The sequence below is a fragment of the Scyliorhinus torazame genome, chromosome 5, assembly GCF_047496885.1.
Source record: "Scyliorhinus torazame isolate Kashiwa2021f chromosome 5, sScyTor2.1, whole genome shotgun sequence".
NCBI lineage: Eukaryota > Metazoa > Chordata > Chondrichthyes > Carcharhiniformes > Scyliorhinidae > Scyliorhinus > Scyliorhinus torazame.
In genome coordinates, this window is record NC_092711.1 from 180,640,766 (window position 1) to 180,664,157 (window position 23,392).

General features: G+C 46.8%; 1 protein-coding gene across 1 annotated transcript in view; it reads right to left on the reverse strand.

The window, feature by feature from the left end:
- Positions 1-551: 551 nt before the first annotated feature.
- Positions 552-23,392, reverse strand: part of LOC140418073 (uncharacterized) — a 76,737-nt gene continuing 53,896 nt past the window's right edge. The window contains 3 exon segments of the mRNA XM_072501498.1: positions 552-4,561; positions 10,628-10,685; positions 16,609-16,730. Coding sequence (XP_072357599.1) covers positions 3,109-4,561; positions 10,628-10,685; positions 16,609-16,730 — 1,633 coding nt within the window. The 3' untranslated portion in view covers positions 552-3,108.

Here is a 23,392-nt window from a genome sequence, read left to right on the forward strand (position 1 = left end):
CCGGTGCTGGCCACACCACCGATCGGCAGTATGCGACCTGCGGCTCCGTTGTCAAGCTGTTCAATGGCCGGCACAACGTCCGCTTGCACTCCCACGACGTGAAGTACCGGTCGGGAAGTGGTCAGCGGTCTATTATCCACTGGGGTGTATGCAGCTACTGGACAGTGAGAGGGAAGCCAGGCCAGGTTTGTCGGCGAGGAATACCGACCAGACAAGGCCAGTCAGTATGGCTGACACATGTCAACACTGGAAGAAACATTCAGGCATCACTTTGTGTCGCCACTCTCTGGAAACCAGGAAGTAAGTGCTGTTGGTGAGAATGGAGAAGGAGATGACTTGGATGTATGGATAATGCAATGCAGTGGAAACAGTGAGAAATATTGTGACATTGTGTGCGTTTGATAAATTACTTCATCTCATCTTGTTATGGGCCAGGGTTCAGAAAATTCCAAAGTAGATCATGGAGTTCACCTGACTGACAATTGTTTATTGATTTTGGTTCCGATGAGCCCAAGGGCTGCCTTTCAGGGGATATTCAACAGAGGCCTTAAGCATTTTTAATCAAAACAAAAGTTTATTCTCCAAATTCAGTTAACATTTTTATAAACACACACATTAAACATTTTATCAACTACCAACATAAATACCCCGCACAGCTACAGTACTCTGTATATAACTCTTAATAACTTCCCTTAACTGTTTCAATTAAGTAACATCCATAATACAGAAAACCCTTTTACCAAAACAGTAGGTTTGAATTCCCTCCAGAAAACAGTTATCACTGTTAAATTATCAAGTGATCTAGAGACACCTTTTAACATGCAGAGAGACACACAAGACTGCTCTGTCTGAATCCAGCTTCCAAAATGTGGAAACGAAAGTAAAACTCAGAGCCACAGCCAGCTCCCAGCTCAAAAACGAAACTAAAACCCAGAGCCACTACCCAGCTCCACCCACACAATGACATCACTGAAGCCATTTGATAATACAAAACATTTCTTAAAGGGACACTCCCATGACAGTCTAAAGTCATAGTTTATAAAGTAAAATCTAGATTGTACTTTTTTCTATACTTGTTTAAATTTCTAAAGAAATGGGAATATATTTAAAACAAAGTCTGTGTGTAAATGTAAGGAAGCGCATGTTCAAATGAAATTGTTTTATGAAACCAGAGGCTGATTTAACACAGGGCTAAATAGCTGGCTTTTAAAGCAGACCAAGGCAGGCCAGCAGCGTGGGTTCAATTCCAGTACCAGCCTCCCCTAACAGGCACCGGAGTGTGGCGACTAGGGGCTTTTCACAGTAACTTCATGTGAATCCTACTTGAAATGAAATGAAAATCGCTTATTGTCACGAGTAGGCTTCAAATGAAGTTACTGTGAAAAGCCCCTAGTCGCCACATTCCGGCGCCTGGCTGGTACAATAAGCGATTTTCATTTCATTTTTTTTCATTTTAATTTTCAATAGTTAAAAAGTCATAAACTTGGAAAAATCAGGTATTGGAAATAAAGTTTCAAAATTTAATTAAAAGATTAAATATGAACGATGGAGTCTTTCTGCCAGAGGCAGCGGCAGAGAGGTCACGTAGCCAGCACATACACTGATGCCCTTTAGGTCCGTGCTTTGGACGCAAAATCATGGGGGAGAGATTCCTCCATTTTGGAGCTGCTGACAAGCAAGGCAAGAGGACTCTGCGAAGAACTGAAGATGGCTTATTTTGTAATAAGGAAGAGAGGGCCAGAGACACAAACAGGTCAGGATCTGAGAACTGAATCAGCTGGAGAGAGCTGCACAGGAGAATCCACGGTAGGACAAAGCAGTGCTGGTGTGAGATGGATACAGAGCCCCAGGGCTTCTGATGAACAATTCATTAACAAGAAACTGAAATCGGGACCAAAGCAGTATAAAGATGATTTCTTGAATTATGGCTTTAATTGTGCCGATGCAAATCAGGATGCAAAGCCCATGTGTGTTATATACAGGGAAGTACAGGCAAATGAAAGTTTAAAACCAGCAAATCTCCAAAGGCATTTCAACACTAAGCATGGCAAGTTGGAGGACAAACGTCTTGACTTTTTTTCCCAAAGGGTGCAGCGAGAACTTAAATCGTCAGCTGAAGATCTTAGCAGAAATGTAACCTTGAATGGCGAAGCAAGTGATATCTTGAGGACCAGGTCGGCTCACCTGGCGCATTAAAAGTAAGCGAAAATGGTGTGTCGCAAAGGTTGTCCAGCATGGGTCGCTAAGGTCGGCCGACATGTTGGGTCCCAAAGGTCCGCCGGTTGGTAAATGTGAGTTCCCTCGTGGTTTAGGGGATAATTTCTGTATCTTCCTCCATGAAGACAAACACATTGTTTAGTTTCTCTGCCATTTCCTTATTCCCCATTAAAAACTCTCCTGTCTCTGCCTGGAATGGACCCACATTGGTCCTTACTAATCTTTTGCTTTTCACATTCCTAAAGGAGCTTTTCCAGTCAGTTTTTATGTTTCTCACATTCTACTTTCTCTTTATCAGTTTCTTTGTCCTCCTTTGCTGAATTCTAAAACAAGTTCCCAATCTTCAGGTTGACTACTATTTTGGCTACTTTATGAGCCTCTTCCTTTGATCTAATGGAATCCTTAACTTTTCCTGTTCGCCATGGTTACATCACTTTTCCGGTTGGATTTTTGTTTCTGAAAGGAATCTATAATTTATGTACATATGTAATAATTCCTGAAGTACTAGCGATTGCCAGTCTATCATAATACTTTTTATTTCCGACTCTACCACATACATCTTGCCCCTCAGACCTTGACATTTTCCTTCTGTGAGAAACACGCTGATAAATTAAACAAAGGAACCATGTAACCACCATAGCCCACCTTCATGGCAATGTGGCATAATGTGGGGGGATCTAAACAGAAATGGGAACTAAATATATTTTAACTTCCAAACACTGTTTCATTCTGTGATCCTTATAAAATCTGAAACTGGGTATTCCCAACAAGACAGTTCATCATCAAGAAACTCTCTAACCAACGCTTGTCGCCAACTTTCAGAGTGATCAAAATGCAGTCCTGGATGTAATTGAGAGCAGAACCAATAACATCAGAATCCAGCCCCTGTAATCACTTGTGAACGTGTTGGTGTCTCAGCAGGTGCGAGGAAACACTGAATCCCTTCCCACATTGGGAGCAGATGAATGGCCTTTCTCCAGTGTGAACTCGCTGGTGTCCCTTCAGGGTGAATAAATCACTGAATACCTTTCCACACAGAGAGCAGATGAACGGCTTCTTCCCAGAGTGAATTTGCTTGTGCTTCAACAGGTGGGATACCTGAGTGAATCCCTTCTCACACTGAGAGCAGGTGAATGGCCTCTCCCCAGTATGAACTCGCTGGTGTGTCCGCAAGTTGGATGAAGCACTGAATCCTTTACCACACGCAGAGCAAGTGAATGGCTTTTCCCCAGTGTGAACTCGCTGGTGTATCTGCAGGGTGGATGAATGACTGAATCCCTTCCCACACCGGGAGCAGTTGAATGGTCTCTCCCCAGTGTGAAATCGCTGGTGTATCTGCAAGTTGGATGAATGACTGAATCCCTTCCCACACTGAGAGCAGGTGAATGGCCTCTCCCCAGTATGAATTCGCTGGTGTGTCCGCAGGTTGGATGAAGCACTGAATCCCTTCCCACACTCAGAGCAAGTGAATGGCTTCTCCCCAGTGTGAACTCGCTGGTGTATCTGCAGGGTGCATAAATGACTGAATCCCTTCCCACACTCAGAGCAGGAGAAAGGTCTCTCCCCAGTGTGAACTCGCTGGTGTATCTGCAGGGTGGATAAATCACTGAATACCTTTCCACATGGAGGGCAGGTGAATGGCTTCTCCCCGGAGTGAATTCGCTCGTGTTTCAACAGGTGGGATACCTGAGTGAATCCCTTCCCACATTGAGAGCAGGTGAATGGCCTCTCCCCAGTATGAACTCGCTTGTGTGTACGCAGGTTGGATGAAGCACTGAATCCTTTACCACACTCAGAGCAAGTGAATGGCTTCTCCCCAGTGTGAACTCGTTGGTGTACCTGCAGGGTGGATGAATGACTGAATCTCTTCCCACATTGGGGGCAGGTGAATGGCCTCTCCCCGGTGTGAAATCGCTGGTGTGTCTGCAGTGTGGATGAATGACTGAATCTCTTCCCACACTGCGAGCATATGAATGGCCTCTCCCCAGTGTGAACTCGCTGGTGTGTTTCCAGGGTGGAGGAACGGCTGAATCCCTTCCCACACTGAGGGCAGGTGAAGGGCTTCTCCCGAGTGTGACTGCGCCGATGAATTTCCAGTTCTGATGGGGATCTGTATCCTTTCCCACAGTCTCCACATTTCCACGGTTTCTTCATGTTTTGTGTCTCCTTGTGTCTCTCCACGTTTGGAAAATCAGTTGAAATCTGTCCACACACACAACACAGGTACGGTCTCTCCCCACTGTGAATGGTATAATGTTTTTTCAGGCTGTGTAACTGGTTAAAGCTCTTTCCACAGTCAGTGCACTCGCGTTGGGGGGTGGGTCTTGGTGCTTTTCCAGTCACACTGAGATTTTAAATATTTTCAAACCGACGGATTGGGCAAACATTTCTCCTTCTAGGTTCAAAGGTCGATGAAATTTAGGTGCTGATGAATCGAGTGACTATCAGACATCGACGTGACGTTTGAGATTTCTGTCTGTAATTCCTCGATTTGTAACATTCTGTAAAAATAAATCACAACATACACCGTTATCAGTACAGCGTCCTTTAGTTTATATGGTACATTCTTTGCTGTCTTATTCCACAAAATCTGTAAATCTCCAACCCACAAACTCTCCCTCCATTCTCACTCTGCTGTATCGAATATTCACCCTCCCAATTCTCCTGAAGGTGCTGATTCAGGCTGATTGACAGATCCATGCTCACTGCTTCCTGTCCTGGACACAGAGACCATAACAAGTAGGAGCTGCAGCCCATTGAGCCTGCTCAACCATTCAATGAAATCATTGACCAATCTGCCTCAGCACCATTTTCCTAAACTATGCCCTTGATATCTTCAATATCTAGAAACCTATCAATCTCTGTCTTGAAAATACTTGATGACTGAGGTTCCACGGTCCTCTGGGGGAGAGAATTCCAAAGCTTCACCACATCCTCGAGTGAGGAAATCCCTCCTCATCTCAGCTTTCTCTCCATTTTCATGCCGGTTCCCCATAACCCTCGACTCCCTCGTCAATCATAAGTCTGTCCAACTCAGCGGTGAATATATTCAGTGACTCCCAGACTCCACTGGTCCCTGTGGAAGAGAAATCCAGAGACTAACAACCCACTGTGGGAAGAGATGACTGGAAATATATAACGTAGCTACAGCACAATATTACACAACTGGAAATAATAATAAATGTATTTTATTACAGAACCAATCAATAATATATCTAATCTGCACCATATAAAAACACTGAACATTTCTCTGTCTGATATTAATTGACTGTCCCCTTAAATGTCAGCTATCTCCTGGGGAAAGCAGCCCTTTAATTGTGAACATTGGGAAAGAGACCATCCTTTTAGCCAGACAAATAAATGTGTCAAGCTGAGGGAGCAAAGGATGTCAATGTCTTTAAGAGAGAGAGAGAGAGACCTGGGCCAAGCTTTGCAGAGTCTGCACCCTCCCTGGATTCACTTCCTTTCCCTTCAGTTGCTGCAAGTGACCAATTGAAGGCCAGAATGAGAAAAGAAAGTGTTTTACTCACAGAGGTTGCAGACAGGAAGAGGTTTCAGTCTGTGTGACCCTGAAGCCTCATCAGCCCGCGGTCTGATTGGCTAGAGGACCAGACTCCTTCCGGTCATCCTTGTCTTCCCATTGGTCGAGGCCTCAGCAGCCAGGTCAGGGGGTGGGCACTCCGCCGCACATGCGCAGTCTCTGAGTCGGCTTCCCGCTCTGGCCGCAACCGTCAGCCGGTTGCCTGGAACCCTTGTCTGAAAGAGGGGGAGGGGGAACAATGGGTGGGGGCGGGGCCGCCCTGTCCATGCGGCCGGGCCTGCGCACTGGAACCCGGAGACGTCGCCGCGGAGCAGGCTGAATACTTTTGGCTGATTCAGGCAGGGCTCTATTGTGACGTCACAATGTGGAGGTTGTACAATGAGTTTCAGACTGAAACTTCCTCCTCTGGGCAACATCTGGGAGCAAATCAACATCTCCCCTTTCCACTTCTTATCTCATTCTGACCTTCAATTGGTGACTTGCAGCAACTGAAGGGAAAGGAAGTGAATCCAGTCTGTATTTTTTTTGTGAATTGTAAAAAATTAATTTTTATTATTTTTATCAAAGAGTGCAAATCACCTTAAAAGGCAAATAATTGCAATTAACAGTAACTTGTGTGAGAATTCTCACACTTGCAATGCAATATTAATACTGACTAATTAAACATAAATGGTGTGTGACAATTGAGTTGTATATCAGTGCACAATATATCAAAGCTTTTAGAGAATTTTAAAAAAATGTTTTTATTCTCCATTTTCACATTTTCCTTCAAAGTTTCCACCCCACCCACAAACAGTAAACGGTAACGAATACAAAATCAATCCCCTTAACAATACCAACGATCCCATCCGCCCACCACCCCAAACAACGGCCCACCTGTCAATATATGCATCCAATAAAACAAACCCTCCCACGGTGGCAATAAAAAACAAAGGAGAAAAAGAAAAAGGAGTCTGGGACCGCCCATGGTCACCATTGACCTATAGAGTCCACTCCCCCCCTACACTCAACGCCATCCAACCTCTGAAAGAGTACCGTACATGATACCCAAGAGTTGTACACCCCCCCCCCCCCGCCCCCCCAGCCTCCCCCCAGTCTCCAACTCCTCCCATCCACTGCCTCTTGTAAAAATCCTCCCCCCAACCTCGGTTCCTTCCCCCCAACTTTCCACCCCGGCTAGACAACTCGGACCCTGTTCTGCCAGACTCCGATGGCCGCAGCCCCTCCCCCCACCTCACTCCCATTCACTGGCCGGCACAAACCGGCCAGCATGGAGGCCCCCGCCCGGGTCCCTTTCCCCCTTGCCCGGCCCTAGGAAAGCCCAGAGATCCCCTTTTTGCACACACACGCTGCATATCCACCTACACCCCAAAGAGCCCTCATTTTGAGTGAAAGTCCCATCACTTCCCTTGTCCAAATATATACAACATTGGCTCCTTTAGCCCATACACCCGCACGCAGTGAAACAAAAAAATAAGAAAATACAGTCAGTCATGAGGTCACATCGGCACATGGCCATTTCTCAATTTCTCAGTTCTGCCACAGTCCTTCTGCCTTCGCAAACTCCTCCGCTGCTTCCGCCGTTCCAAAATAAAAGTCCCTGAGCTTGTAAGTCACCCTCAGCTTCGCTGGATATACAATGCCGCACTGCACCTTGCTAATGTACAGTGCCCTCTTCACCCGGTTGAAGGCAGCCCGCCTCCTCGCCAGCTCCACCGTAAAGTCCTGGTATACACGTATACCAGCTCCAGCCCACTGCACCACCCGCTTCTGCTTGGCCCAGCTCAGGACCTTCTCCTTCACCCTGTACCTACGGAAGCACAGAGTCACTGCCCTTGGCGGCTCACTTGCCTTTGGTACAGGCCTCCACGACCGATGAGCCCGATCCAGTTCATATCGGGAGGGATCCTCCCCCTCCCCCAATAGTTTCGTCAGCATCGCGGCAATATACTCAGTCGGCCTCGGGCCTTCAACTCCTTTGGGCAGCCCCACAATCCTCAAATTCTGTCACCTGGTTCTGTTTTCCAGGTCTTCCATTTTTTCTCACAGATCCTTGTTAATGTCCATCACCTTCCACATCTCCTTCCCCATTGAGGCAAGTTGATCACCGTGCTGCAATAATGTCTCCTCCACTTCCTTCAGCGCCTCCCCTTGCTCTCGCACCTCCGCCACTGCGCTCGCCACCGCCGTCCTCACCGGGGAAATCGCCTCCTCCACCAGCGCACTCAAAACCTCCCTCATCTCCTTCCTCACCGTCTCCATGTATCTTGTAAACTGCCTTTCGAATTCCGCAGCCATCACCTTAGTTATTTCTAAAGCCGTAAGCAATGCGGCCTCCCCTGGTGCTCCAGCCTCCATTTTCCTTAGTGACCCCGCGGTGACCTTTCCACTCCCCGACGGACCTTCAGCTGTTTTCTTTCCGGATGATTTTTTGCTTACCCTCGACATTTTTGTTCACTGTGCCTTCACTGTTTCTTCCTGCTTTTGCCGCCTCCGTGGACCCTGGGACCGGGCTTAAAGCCCCGAAAATGCCGTTCCCGAACGGGAGCCCTCCATTGTGCGGCCGCCTCCCGCCCGCCGTCACCGGAAGTCCCAGTCTGTGTATTACACACATTTTTAGACCATAATATCGACATATATTTGTCTCCAGGGCAGGATGTGGAGATGCCGGCGTTGGACTGGGGTGAGCACAGTAAGAAGTCTTACAACACCAGGTTAAAGTCCAACAGGTTTGTTTCGATATCACTAGCTTTTGGAGTGCTGAGAAAGGAGCAGTGAGCAGGGATCTGTCAATCAGCCTGAATCAGCACCTTCAGGAGAATTGGGAGGGTGAATATTAGATACAGCAGAGTGAGAATGGAGGGAGAGTGTGTGGGATGGAGATTTACAGCTTTTCACTAAATGAGAGTGAAAAGAATGTTGCATAAACACGAGAACTGAATTTCTATCCTGTACTGGCTGCGATGACTTTGAAACTCCTTTCACGGGATACTGGATGGGAAGGGTTTACAGACACAATCTCAAACCAAACGTCTGTTCAGAATTTCTATCCTGCACTGACAGTGATGACTTTAGCAAATTGCTTTACAGGATATTAGAAGAGGAGGAATTGCAGACAGAAATCTCAAGGCAAACATCACGTTCAGAGCCAACAGTCACTCAATTCCTCGTGACCTGAACACCATCGGCCTTTGAATCCGGAACAAGAAATATTTGGCTTATTAAAAATTTTTTAGACATCAATGTGACTGGAAAAGCACCGAGACACACAGGCACCCAGGTTACTGTGTTCCATTCATAAAATTCTTGCAGTGCAGAAGGAAGACATTTGGCCCATCCCAGTCTGCACCGACCCTCCAAAAGAGCACAGTACCTAGACGACACCCCTGCCCTATCTCCGTAACCCCATCTAACCTTTGCACATTAAGGGGCAATTTAGCTTGGCCATTTCACCTAACCTGCACATCTTTGGATTTTTTTTGGAAACCGGAGCACCCAGAGGAAATCCATGCAGACAAGGGGAGAACGTTCCAGCCGAGCCAACACAATGTCACAGCAGACGGGCTGTCTGCCCAGCCAGTTATCAACAAAGGCATCTGGTTGTAAGTCCTAGTCTCCAATAATGGTGCCAATGGCCTCAGCATTAACTGTTCCAATATTAAGGTTTCAACAAGGGACAATAACAGACAAATATTTCTCCTTCTAGAGGAAAAGGCCGATGGTTTCAACCATTAGTCAACCTGCAGCCAGTGTCTCCAAGAGTAAAAGGAACCCGGATTCCAACTGACCACCTCAGGTTTCCAGCCCTGGAAAAATACATCCTTTCTCCAACATCTCGGAGGAATGATGGGAGACGTGTCACATGACCTCGCCCAAGCTGCTCGCACTTGTAACATTGTCCTGTGGAACTGAACTCAGGCAGACGCTGCTGAATCTCTGAAGGAAACAGTAGCTCCAGGCAAGCAGACTGTGCTGTCCACATCTTACCATCAAGCCCGTGGCAGGAGCGGCTGTGTTTTTGCCCTTTTATTACCCTGATGCACATCTCATTATGACTTGCTTTTGGTGCATATGTCTTGTACTATGTCCCTTGTACTATCGTGATGATGGCTGCCATTGTGAATGATATTCTGGACGATGGTCTCAGCTCCGTGGTCCCGGTTGTTGGTGTTCACTTTGATGAACTGTGAAATATCCTTGAGAGAATAGTGGAAGTGGAGAAGAGAATCCTGTTGCTCGATGGGACAATCTCCCTGGTGAGGGCCCATCTTCAGTCCTTGGAAATCCTATTGCACGATGTGTCGTTTATCCTGACCGACTCAGGGAGTCAGGGCTGGACGGGGAGTGTTTGCGCGCCTGGTCCCTTGAGGGGAGCGGGGTTTGAGTTCCCGGCTGAATTTGAGAATTAGCTGCCGTGCTTTCACAATCTTGACTTGAAGTCTGATCTTTTTGAGTTTGACAGCACATCGTGTCCGGTCTTTGAGGCCTGGGGTCAGTCCAAGACCTCGACCACTGGCCTGCGTTGTCTGGTCATTGATGCTCGTCGAGAGGAGTTGGAGGTGGTTGGACACATCGGGTTATTGCCTCTCGCCGGGGCCGAGGTTTCTTGCTGCCTGGGCGTCGGGGCGGCAGTGTTGCGGAGGCAAAGGCGCTTCGTTCGATGGAGCTTTGGACGATCCTGTCCTGACTTTGGCCTTTCCAGATTCAATGGATGGTGTTATTATCCTGCAGCTCATAAATACTCCTGATATTATTCCCTTGTGACTATACAGCTGATTTATGATGTTGTCTATTCTCCTCACAAGGGTGTGAGATATATTAGCTCTGAGGAGGTGGTCGCCTGTTATCCTGTTCTGGTAAAAATCATACTGAGTCGGCAGGGTGACATGAAGTTTGTGCAGAGTCTTGTCTTTTTTTCTCTGATGTGCTGGAATAACAAAGAACAAAGAACAAAGAAATGTACAGCACAGGAACAGGCCCTTCGGCCCTCCAAGCCCGTGCCGACCATACTGCCCGACTAAACTACAATCTTCTACACTTCCTGGGTCCGTATCCTTCTATTCCCATCCTATTCACATATTTGTCAAGATGCCCCTTAAATGTCCCTATCGTCCCTGCCTCCACCACCTCCTCCGGTAGTGAGTTCCAGGCACCCACTACCCTCTGCGTAAAAAACTTGCCTCGTACATCTACTCTAAACCTTGCCCCTCTCACCTTAAACCTATGCCCCCTAGTAATTGACCCCTCTACCCTGGGGAAAAGCCTCTGACTATCCACTCTGTCTATGCCCCTCATAATTTTGTATACCTCTATCAGGTCGCCCCTCAACCTCCTTCGTTCCAGTGAGAACAAACCGAGTTTATTCAATCGCTCCTCATAGCTTATGCCCTCCATACCAGGCAACATTCTGGTAAATCTCTTCTGCACCCTCTCTAAAGCCTCCACATCCTTCTGGTAGTGTGGCGACCAGAATTGAACACTATACTCCAAGTGTGGCCTAACTAAGGTTCTATACAGCTGCAACATGACTTGCCAATTCTTATACTCAATGCCCCGGCCAATGAAGGCAAGCATGCCGTATGCCTTCTTGACTACCTTCTCCACCTGTGTAGCCCCTTTCAGTGATCTGTGGACCTGTACTCCTAGATCTCTTTGACTTTCAATACTCTTGAGGGTTCTACCATTCACTGTCTATTCCCTACCTGCATTAGCCCTTCCAAAATGCATTACCTCACATTTGTCCAGGTTAAACTCCATCTGCCATCTCTCCGCCCAAGTCTCCAGACAATCTAAATCCTGCTGTATCCTCAGACAGTCCTCATCGCTATCTGCAATTCCACCAACCTTTGTGTCGTCTGCAAACTTACTAATCAATGTTTGTATTTACAAAGGGGGAGGACATTTTCAATACCCCTCACCTCGTATTTTAGAGAAGATGAGTAGCCCCACGGCAGGGTGGTGGGTGGATGGTCGGTGTGGTGGTGGATGGTCCAGTTAAGTCCTCACTATGGATGAGAAAAGCCCCCAGTTCGAACTATCTGTGTTGTTTTTTTAAAAAATTGTTGCTATTTTGGGTTTATGGAATTCGTGCTTATTTCCAAGAAAGTCCGGACAGATCATATATCCTAGAACATAGAACATGCAGTGCAGAAGGAGACCATTCGGCCCATCGCGTCTGAACCAACCTACTTAAGCCCTCACTTCCACCCTATCCCCGTAACCCAATAACCCCTCCTAACCTTTTTGAACACTAAGGGCAATTTATCATGGCCAATCCACCTAACCTGCACATCTTTGGGCTGTGGGAGGAAACCGGAGCACCCGGAGGAAACCCATGCAGACACGGGGAGAACGTGCAGACTCCGCACAGACAGTGACCCAGCGGGGAATCGAACTTGGGACCCTGGCGTTGTGAAGCCACAGTGCTATCCACTTGTGCTACCCGTGCTGCCCTGGAGAGGACTGGTTTCCTGGTGATTCTTCCCTGTGGTTGGCACCTCTGGAGTTGCTGGAGTCGGGGGAAATGTATAATGGCGCACGCCTGAGTGTGGTCGGTTAATCCTTGTTCAACTTGTCGTCTTCAATATTCCCTTGGCTGCCTGGGCAGTGGTCACTTGATCGGGGAGGGCAGATGTAACTGTGTTTACCTGGGTCGGGCGGAGGGTCTGTTTGATGGTGGAGTGAGTCTCCCTTCCCCAAGTTGTCCCCTGTTGGGATAGGGTTTCACTGGGGAGGGAGTAGCCTGTGGGTTGGAGTGTTTGAGTGAGAGTTTGAGTGTTGAGGATTAAGGTTGTTGGAGCCCTTCTTCGTGTGAGGCTGCGTGGGGGGATAGACGTCCTCCTCCAACTGGTCTTATGTAGTGACTTCCTGAATGCCCTCCTTTGAAGCCGGGGATCCCCTGGGGAGGCAGTGTTTAGTCTTCGGTGGGGCTATGCTGCCCTGCTCCGAGTATCCTTTTTGTGATGGTGCACGGTGCTGGTCCCTGTCTGGTATCCTTTGGCTAATCCTGATGTTCCTCTCTTTTGGGGGTTTCTTTTCCTTTCTTGGGGTGGGACGGAGGGTGTAGCGTGCTGATGTAGGCCCCGATTTGGTATATTGTGTCTCGGGGATTTCCTTCGCCGTGTCCGGGGTGGTGGGGGGGGGGGGGGGGGGTCGTACACCTCTCGAGACGCCCAGTTGTTGGGTGTCCCGATGAATCTTCCTCTTCTTGTGGCTGGGGTCTCCTTGGTGGAGGACGGCGTCAATCCTCATGTGTCTACGGGGACGGTGCACTACCCTCGGATGTGGTGAGAGAGGATCCCTGGAACGAAGCGCTTGTCCTATGAGGAACGGTTGAAGACTCTGGGTCTGCACTCGTTGGGAGTTTAGGAGGATGAGGGGGGATCTTATTGAAACTTACAGAATACTGCAAGGCCTGGATCGAGTGGACGTGGAGAGGATGTTTCCACTTGTAGGAAAAACTAGAAGCAGAGGACACCATCTTAGACTAAAGGGACGGTCCTTTAAAACAGAGATGAGGAGGAATTTCTTCAGCCAGAGGGTGGTGAATCTGGGGAACTCTTTGCCGCAGAAGACTGTGGAGGCCAAATCACTGAGTGTCTTTAAGACAGAGATAGATAGGTTCTTGATTAATAAGGGGATCAGGGGTTATGGGGTGAAGGCAGGAGAATGGGGATGAGGAAATATCAGCCATGATTGAATGGCGGAGTAGACTCGATGGGCCGAGTGGCCTAATTCTACTCCTATTTCTTATGGTCTTACATATCTTGTAACATAGAATTTACAGTGCAGAAGGAGGCCATTTGGCCCATCGAGTCTGCACCGGCTCTTGGAAAGAGCACCCTACCCAAGGTCAACACCTCCACCCTATCCCCATAACCCAGTAACCCCACCCAACACTAAGGGCAATTTTGGACACTAAGGGCAATTTAGCATGGCCAATCCACGTAACCTGCACATCTTTGGACTGTGGGAGGAAACCGGAGCACCCGGAGGAAACCCACGCACACGCGGGGAGGATGTGCAGACTCCGCACAGAAAGTGACCCAAGCCGGAATCGAACTTGGAACCCTGAAGCTGTGAAGCAATTGTGCTATCCACAATGCTACTGTGCTGCACTGGCATGGTGTGGCTATGCTTGCGTTCCTGACCCCTGTGTATGAGGGTGTACAGGGCTGGGCCAGGTCTTGTATTGTGGTCGCTTTCCTGTTGCTCCCTTTTTCTCAGGAGCTTCCCTCTGAGCCGGGGTGTCCGGAGAGGCTGAGTGAGGTTTCGAATGAGCAGATTGTTCCCTTTCTGTCTTGTGGTGAGGGGCGTGCGACAGGGGACTGTGTTCCCTACTATCCTGCGACCCTCTGCTTTCGGTCGCACTTTTTAATCCTGTCATTGTTGGTCTCTTGGGAGTCACTGACTGCAGCGATTAGAATCTGAACCAATTGTGTGAATATTTGCTGCTCTTCTCTGTGTAGTTGTGTGGAGCGATGATCGTTCTGTGCTGTGCTGGAGTTGGGGGATCTATTGCGTCTGGTGGTTTTATGTAATAAATTCTTTCAGGTTGAGTGACCTCGCTGATATTTTCTGAAATTTTATGTCTCTGTTATTTTGGGATTAAAAAATCATTGACTGGTTCCTGCAAAGGTATAGACTGGTCTTGTACCCGAGAAGGGGACGTAAGGATGTGTTATTGATGCCTCTGGTGTGACTGGAGCTGGGGGGAGATGTGTTCTGACACCCGCACGAACCTGGCACCGTGATCTTATCCTGGACTCTGATGGGCGGTGCGAGCATTCGCTATGTAGGAATTGTAGTGATATGTATATATAGAGATATATAAAGGGTTAACAACTACATCATAGTGTAAGACAACCACTAGATGACAGCACTAGATTCATGTATAAATAAGTGAACTCAAAGGATCTTGGGTCTCTTCGAACCAGGAGTGACTAGACAGCAGTGTGTTAGAGAGATAGATAATAGCATAGTTTTCGTTAAAAAAAGTTCATACTTTATTCTGAATTACTTAATCACTAGTTATAGTTCTGTAAGAGTGAACAAACTCAACATTAATCAATTCGTTATTCATTAAACCTATTTTGCTTTAAGTTGAAGATTGGTAGTTTCTTTAGAATCTAACCATCAGACCATTCTGGAAGTATGGTAACAACATAAAGGGTAACAACATATTGGCAACGAGTAATATAACAGGAATGTGTGCGCCGTTTCACCACATTTTCATGGCCTTTTCCTCCTCTCCCTTGTTCTCCAAAATCTCCATTGGTACATACGGAGGCACCAAGCTTAACGGTTATACTGATCCATCTGTGTTGTCGTCCTCCTGTCCTCTCCTGTATTTCTGTATTGCTGAGACATTTCTGCTGTGCTGCACCAATCCTGAGCTTTTGTTGGTTATTTGTTAAAATGGAAAAACTTCAATAAAAATATATATGAAAAAACCCGCAAAGTGCTGAAACATTGGACCGTGTTCCTCCCAGACTGACTCACTCTCCGTGTCTTCCCCCATCGTGGAAGTCTCACTGCTGGAAAGACGGATCTCCCGCAACAGTAAACCTCCCTCTGAAGAAACATTCCATTAGACTTCGGATTCTGGAATCTGGACACACGGAAAACCGTAACTTGTATTTTATTGTGGTCATTCCCGGAGCCCTCTTCCTTTTCCCTTGTCCCCCGTTTATTGTGTTAGTGCAAAAAGGGGGCAGACGTTGTTAAACCCCTCCCACCCCCGTGTGTGTAAAAATAAACCAACCTCTTTATTTCATCTCACCTCGAGTTTGCTGTGCAGGTTTTTCAGAGAATTGAAACACTCCAAATTTAAGGGGTGGGGAAATACACCACCATTTATAAAGGGGGAAATCAGAATAAAATAAAACCCACAGCAATGTGGTTGACTGTCAAATGCCCTCTGAAATGGAGGGCAGTTAGGGATGGGCAAGAAATGCAGGTCCAGCCAGCAACGACCACATCAAGTAAATGAGTAAAAATAGAATCAGAGAGAGACCCTGTCCCTGGGACAGAACAGAGACCCTGTCCCTTTAATCAGAGAGAGACCCTGTCCCTGGAACAGAACAGAGATCCTGTCCCTTTAATCAGAGAGACCCTGTCCCTGGAACAGAACAGAGATCCTGTCCCTTTAATCAGAGAGACCCTGTCCCTGGAACAGAACAGAGACCCTGTCCCTTTAATCAGAGAGAGACCCTGTCCCTGGAACAGAACAGAGACCCTGTCCCTTTAATCAGAGAGATTCTGCCATCAGAGACTGAGAGACTATCTGCCAATCCCAGAACATTCTCAGCGATGGTCAAAGCCATTTTGAAATTCCAACTTGTACATCACTTTTCAGTAAATCCTGTTCTTTTGCCCAGAGACTCAACTTCCACATACTCGATCTGTCGAGGATTCACTGGTCCCACTGAAATTCCAGGATTTCTGATCCTGCAACGAACTCCCACATTGTTAGAATCCAGCTGATGTAATTACTCGGTGCTTTGAGGCAGCAATGCTAACCACTGTGCCACCGTGCCTAAATAAATTAAACTTAAAGCTGTATCTTATTCCTAATAAACACACATATAACTTACTTAAAATGATCTCCTGTTCCTAACACCTCCACAAGAATTCCCTTCGGAAATCTTGAAGTTTCGTTCACTTTCTTGCGGGACAAACACCCTCTGGAGTTTACTTTGATTTCTCACCAGATTCCCAGACTGGCACTTAGAATTCCAGAGTTCATTTTCTCTGGGAATGTTCCACTGCCTTCTCCAGCTTTGAACATACGGCTCTGACAGCTCTTTCCAAGCCGACTGCTCTCTGCCACAAGGCTAACTGCCTCTCACTGTGGGAACCCCAGGAGATTTCCTCCTCTAGCTTCATGCTGCGTAAATCTTCCAACTTCCTTTTCCTGTCATGAAACTCAAATAAATTGTAACTGACCAAAGACCAAATCTCTAACTGTCTTCTGTGAAAAACAGAGATAAATTGAACAAAAAAGCATACTCACCGTCTACCGACCATCTCCGTGGCAATGTGGCATGCCTTTGGAGATTCTAAACAGAAATGCAAACTAAATATAATTCTCATTCAGGGCGGCATGTGGCGGAGTGGGACTATGGCGCTGAGGACCCGGGTTCGAATCCCGGCCCTGGGTCACTGTCCGTGTGGAGTTTGCACATTCTCCCCGTGTCTGCATCGGTTTTACCCCCACAACCCAAAGGTGTGCAAGTTAGGTGGATTGGCCACGGTAAATTGCCCCTTAATTGGAAAAAAAAATAATTGGGTACTCTAAATTTAATTTAAAAAAATATATATATATAATTAACATTCAGACTATCCTTTGACTTTATGATCAATATATGAAACAATATATTTTGCAACAAGGCTCAAAGAGCATCAGCCCACTGGAAGCAAAGTTGTGAGGCCAACCAGTCCAGCAGAAAGAAACCCTCCAAGATAATCTAGTCCACTCCTCCACCATACCCAACTCCTCTCCCATCACCCATGGCACCTTCCCATGCAACCGCAGATGGTGTAATACCTGCCCCTTTACCTCGTCCATGCTTAACATCCCAGGCCCAAAACACTCATTCCAGGTTAAGCAGCGTTTCACTTGCATCTCTTTCAATTTGGCCTATTGCATTCGCTGCTCCCAATGGGGTCTCTCTATCGGAGAGCCCAAACGCAGACTGGGTGATCGCTTTGCTGAGCATCTTCGGTCTGTGCGCATTCAGGACCCTGACCTTCCCATTGCTCGCCATTTTAACAAAAGACCCCGCTCTCGTGCCCACATGTCGTCCTTGGCCTGCTGTAATGTTCCAGTGAAGCTCAACGCAATCTTGAGGAACAAAATCGCAGCTCTACCCCACCTCGACCCATTTGGTTTCATCCCATTACATTTTAACTATCTTTTACCATTTCTCTCTCTTGTCTTTCTTTATATATATTTAACCCCCCCCCCCCCCCCCCCGCCCCCATCTTATCCACCTTTCCTTACTCTTTCTCCCGTTTGCTTCCCTAATCTCCTCCGCCCCACATCTATATCTGTCACAGTTCACCCTCTGATGTTAGTTTCTCTGCTGTTTGGCCTTTCACACCTTTTGTCCTCTCTGGGGACTGCCATTAGCACTCTTTCCCCTTGGTTTCTGTGGCCATTAGCACCCGGTTTCCCTGGGTTTCTGTGGCTATGACTCATCTTTCATTCTCACTGCACAGGATAAATATTTCCCACTTTCTTCTTTGACAATGGGTCATCTGGACTCGAAACATTAGCTCTTTTCTCTCCCTACAGGTGCTGCCAGACCTGCTGAGATTTTCCAGCATTTTCTCTTTGGTTTCAGATTCCAGCAGTAATTTGCTTTTATCCAGTGCTATTAGGTAATTTAGACATTCTGAATTCTCCCTCTGTGACCCGAACAGGCACAGGAATGTGGCGACGAGGGGCTTTTCACAGTAACTTCATTGCAGTGTTAATGTAAGGCTATTTGTGACACTAATAAAGATTATTATTATAGTATTGCTCTCATTTAAGGAATGATGTAAATGTGTTGGAAGCAGTTCAGAGAAGGTTTACTGGACTCACACCTGGAATTGGAGGCTGGTCTTATGAGGAATGATTGGACAGGCTGGCATTGTGTCTGGAGTTTAGGTGACTTGATTGAACCGTATCAGATCCTGAGGGGCCTTGACAGGGTGGATGTGGAAAGGATGTTTCCTCTTGTGAGAGAATCAAGAAATTGGAGTCACTTTAAAAGTAATAACTTGTCCATTTAAGGCAGAGGAGAGTTTTTTCTCTCAGAGGGTTTTGAGTTTTTGGAACTCTCTTCCTCAAAGGGCAGTGGAAGCAGAGTCTTTGAAAATTTTGAAGTCAGCGCTGGATAGATTCTTGATAAGCAACGGGGTAAAAGGTTATCAGGGGGGACAGCAGGAATAAGACCATAATAAGATCATAAGAAGTAGGATCAGGAGTAGGACGTTCGACCCTGCTCCACCTTTCAATAGGATTATGGCTGATCAGACATATCTCTCGTCCACTTTCCTGCCCTGTCCATGTAACCCTTGATTCCTGACTGATCAAGAATCAATCTCAGCCTTAAATATAGACAAGGACTCTGCCACACAGCTCCCCCAGTTCCAAATACACACAACCCTCAAAGAAATTCCCCCTCATCTGTGTTAAATTCTTTATTGTGAGACGATGCCTTCTGAACCGAGACTCTCCCACGAAGGGAAACATCCTCTCATCATTTACCCTGTGAAGCCCCTTACGGATCCTATATGTTTCAATTGTTATGGGCGAGGCGTTTTCAGAACCCCAAAATGAATCATGGAGTTCAACCAACCTCTCTCTTTAATGTATCTGTTGCTTTTCCGAGCACACGGCTTGTTCCCTAGGGGTGGGATTACAATTATGGACACGTGGGTTTTTAAACACAAAACAATGTTTATTCCATGAACTCAACTTAACCCTTTTAAATAAACATTGGATCTCTTAACACCCCTTGCTTCAAAGATAACCCCGAAAATATTACACTAAATAATCCTTCAGTTATTCCTTTCAACATCCAAGAGAGACTTAACACCTTTAAACAGAAACACATCAGGTTAAAGGCATTACTATTATGAGTTTAAATCACCCAAATGATCCAGAGATAATCTCTCATTGCAGAGATCACAGCAGGTCCAGCTCACTGCAAACACAGACACACCCCAAGCTCTTTCAAACTGAAACTCAAACTAAAAAAACTGCAAAATGGCTGATCTAAAGCCCAGCTCCACCCACACTCTTGACATCACTGCATTTCTTAAAGGTACATTGCTTAAACATCCATTTCTTAAAGGCACTCTCACATGACACGATGAGATCACCTCTCAATCTTCTAAATTCCAATGAGTAGAGTCCCAACCTGTTTAACCTTTGTCCCAAAGACAATCCCTCCACACCGGGAATCATCCGAGTGAACATTCTTTAAAACACCTCCAATGAAATAACATCTTTCTTGAAATAAGGGAACCAAAACTACTCTCAGTTCTCCAGATGTCGTGTCACCAGCACCTTGTACAGCTGCAGCAAGACTTCCCAACTCTTATACTCCAACCCCCTTGGAATCAGGGCCAACATTCCATTGGCCTGCTGTACCTGCATGCTTACTTTCAGCGACTGATGCACGATGACACCAAGGTCTCACAGAATATCCACCTCTCTCAATTTACACCCATTCATTACTATTTTTGCTCCCAGAGTGGATAACCTCAAATTTATTCACGTGATACTACATTTGCCATGCATATGCCCACTTACTCAGCCTGTTCAAATCCCGCTGAAGTATCTCTGTATAGTTCACCCTCCCACCCAACTTTGTATCATTTCCAACTTTGGAAATACTACATTTAGTTCCCGTGTCCAAATCATTAATATATAATGTTGGGGTCCTTGGTTCTCTAGTGTTTTGAGGACAATTTCTGTACCTTGCTCCAAGAAGACAGACATACAGGGCGGGATTCTCTCAGGCCACGCCGGGCCGTAGAATCGCCGGTCCGGGCGCGAATCACGCGTCGCCACCCCGATGCCGGTGAGCGGAGAATCGGCGCCATTGGCGCTGGTCGGGGGCCGCTCTACACGGCGATTCTCCGCCCGAGATGGGCCGAGTAGCCACAAAAAAATCCGAGTCCCGCCGGTGCCGTCCACTTGTGGTCTTACCCGGCGGGACCTCGGCGTGCATCCTTTCGGGGGTGGCCTGGTTGGGGGGGGTCCGACCCCGGGGGGGGGGGGTGCTCCGTTGTGGCCTGGCCCGCGATCGGGGCCTACCGATCAGCGGGCCGGCCTCACGGGCTGAGAGCCTCTTTTACTCCGCGCCGGCCCCTGTAGCCCTACGCCATGTTGCATCGGGGCCGGCGCGGAGAAGGAAGCCACCGCGCATGCAATCGCGCCGGTCGCAGTGCACATGCGTGCATTTGCGTCAGTCGCAGACCCGCGGTGCACATTTGAGGCCGGTATCGGCAGCTGGAGCGGCGTGGGACGCTCCAGTGCCGTGCTGGCCTCCTGAAGGGCTCGGAATCGCTGCTCCTGGGGGCCTGGTGACGGCGTCAACACTTAGCCTCAGGATCAGAGAATCCCGCCCACATTGTTTAGTTTCTCTGCCATTTCCTTATTCCCCATTATAAACCTGGCTCTGTCTGGAATGGACTCACGTTGGTCTTTGCTAATCTTTTTTTTTCACGTTCACATAGGAGCTTTTCCCATCGTTTTTTACGTTTCACGCCAGTTTGCTCTCATATTCTATTTTCTCCTCCTTTGCTGAATTCTAAAACAAGTTCCTAGTCCTCAAGCTTACTACTATTTTGACCACTTTATAAGCCTCTTCCTTTGACCTAACGGAATCCTTAACTTTTCTTGTATGCCACAGATGCATCACTTTTCTTGTTGGATTTTTGTCTCATATATTCCGATCCCAGACCAGACTCCAACAGTGGCAAGGATACTGGACGAAAATTGCAATATTTTAGTTTATTTTGTAAGACTGTGTGGAAAGATCTCACTTATAAGCTAAAGGGTTAGTCAGATAAGAACTCAACTTAAAAAGCTTTCTCAAAATGTCTGAATACCTTAGCCCCACCCAGCAATGATAACATCCCCCCCAAGCTGAAAAACAATTTGCTCTCCAGGATGAAAACACATTGGCTCTACAGGGACTCACTCGAGTCAGACAACATTGCATTAGCCCAGGCAGGAAACACATTATTCTGGGCGATTTCACCTCTAAAAGCACGGTAGCATAAGTGGATAGCACTGTGGCTTCACAGCTCCAGGGTCCCAGGTTCGATTCCCCGCTGGGTCACTGTCTGCGCGGAGTCTGCACGTTCTCCCCGTGTGTGCGTGGGTTTCCTCCGGGTGCTCCGGTTTCCTCCCACAGTCCAAAGATGTGCAGGTTAGATGGATTGGCCATGCTAAATTGCCCAGAGTGTCCAAAAAGGTTAGGAGAGGTTATTGGGTTATGGGGATAGGGTGGAAGTGAGGGCTTAAGTGCGTCGGTGCAGACTCGATGGGCCAAATGGCCTCCTTCTGCACTGTATGTTCTATGTTCTAAAAGCTTTCTAGTCTTGCAAAACGAGATTGAAAAACAAACATGGCTACTGCAGTCAAACACACTCTAACCTCAGGCTGTTAACCCTTAAACTACCAAATGTTTACAATCTAATATATCTAAAATCCTGGATTCATCACATCACCCCCCCTTAGAAAAATGAACCAGCAATATATACAGATGGCTTCATTTTTCCATAGACTTTTAATTCTAAACATTTCTCATGATTAAACACAATTTATACTCTATAAGATATATATCATTTTACATTTTAAACATGCAAACGTAAACATGAGTATAGTCCATTCCAGTCTTCCCACACGTCACAGTCGTGATAAAGCATCAGGACAGCACGGTAGCATTGTGGATAGCACAATTGCTTCACAGCTCCAGGATCCCAGGTTTGATTTCCTGCTTGGGTCACTGTCTGTGCGGAGTCTGCACATCCTCCCCGTGTGTGCGTGGGCCCCCTCCGGGTGCTCCGGTTTCCTCCCACAGTCCAAAAGATGTGCAGGTTAGGTGGATTGTCCATGATAAATTGCCCTTAGTGTCCAAAATTGCCCTTAGTGTTGGGTGGGGTTACTGGGTTATGGGGATAGGGTGGAGGTGTTGACCTTGGGTAGGGTGCTCTTCCCAAGAGCTGGTGCAGACCCGATGGGCCGAATGGCCTCCTTCTGCACTGTAAATTCTATGATGAATCACATTTTCTCTTCCTGCCACATGTAGAATTCTCAATTTAAAGATTGTAACAATGAATTCCATCTGAACAGTCTTGCATTTTGATTTTTAAACTTGCCCCCAAAAAACTAATGGATCATGGGCTGTATATACAATTGTCTCCGATGAATTGTTACCAAAGTAAATGTCAAAATGTTGCAACACCAATACCAAACTTAATGTCTCCTTCTCGATGGTGAAATATTTATTTTGATCAGTATTTCGTTTCTGAGAAAAAAAAACATGGGTCTTTTGATTCTTTCATCACCTTCCTGTAACAGTACGGCACCAATACTCACATCACTTTCATCAATTGTCACCTGAAATGACTTGGCACAATTATGTGCCATCAGCACCGGTGTGGTGGTTAACGGTCTCCAGATTATCGAATGCTTCCTGACATTCTGAGGTCCACTGAAATTTCTTGTGCATTTTCAGAAGTTCAGTCAGTGGAGCAATGGTGCTGCTGAAACTTGGCATGAATTTCCAGTAGAAACCACTCCTGTCCAGAAATCTCAGAACTCCTCTCCTAGCTGATGGTGTTGGAAACTCTTCAATCGCTTACGTCTTCACATTCTGTCGGGCCATCTGACCATGTCCAATTGTATGGCCTAAGAACGTGATTTGACCTTTCGCAAATTCACTTTTAGCCAATATTTACCACCAATTCAACTTGCCGTAGTCGATCAAATGTTACAAATGCTCATTCCACATCTGACTGAACACTGTCAAATCGTCAATTGTTTAGTCCAGAAATGACTTTGTTGGTTAATCTTTGGAATGTTGTTGGTGCATTCTTCATTCCAAATGGCATGGCGTTAAAACA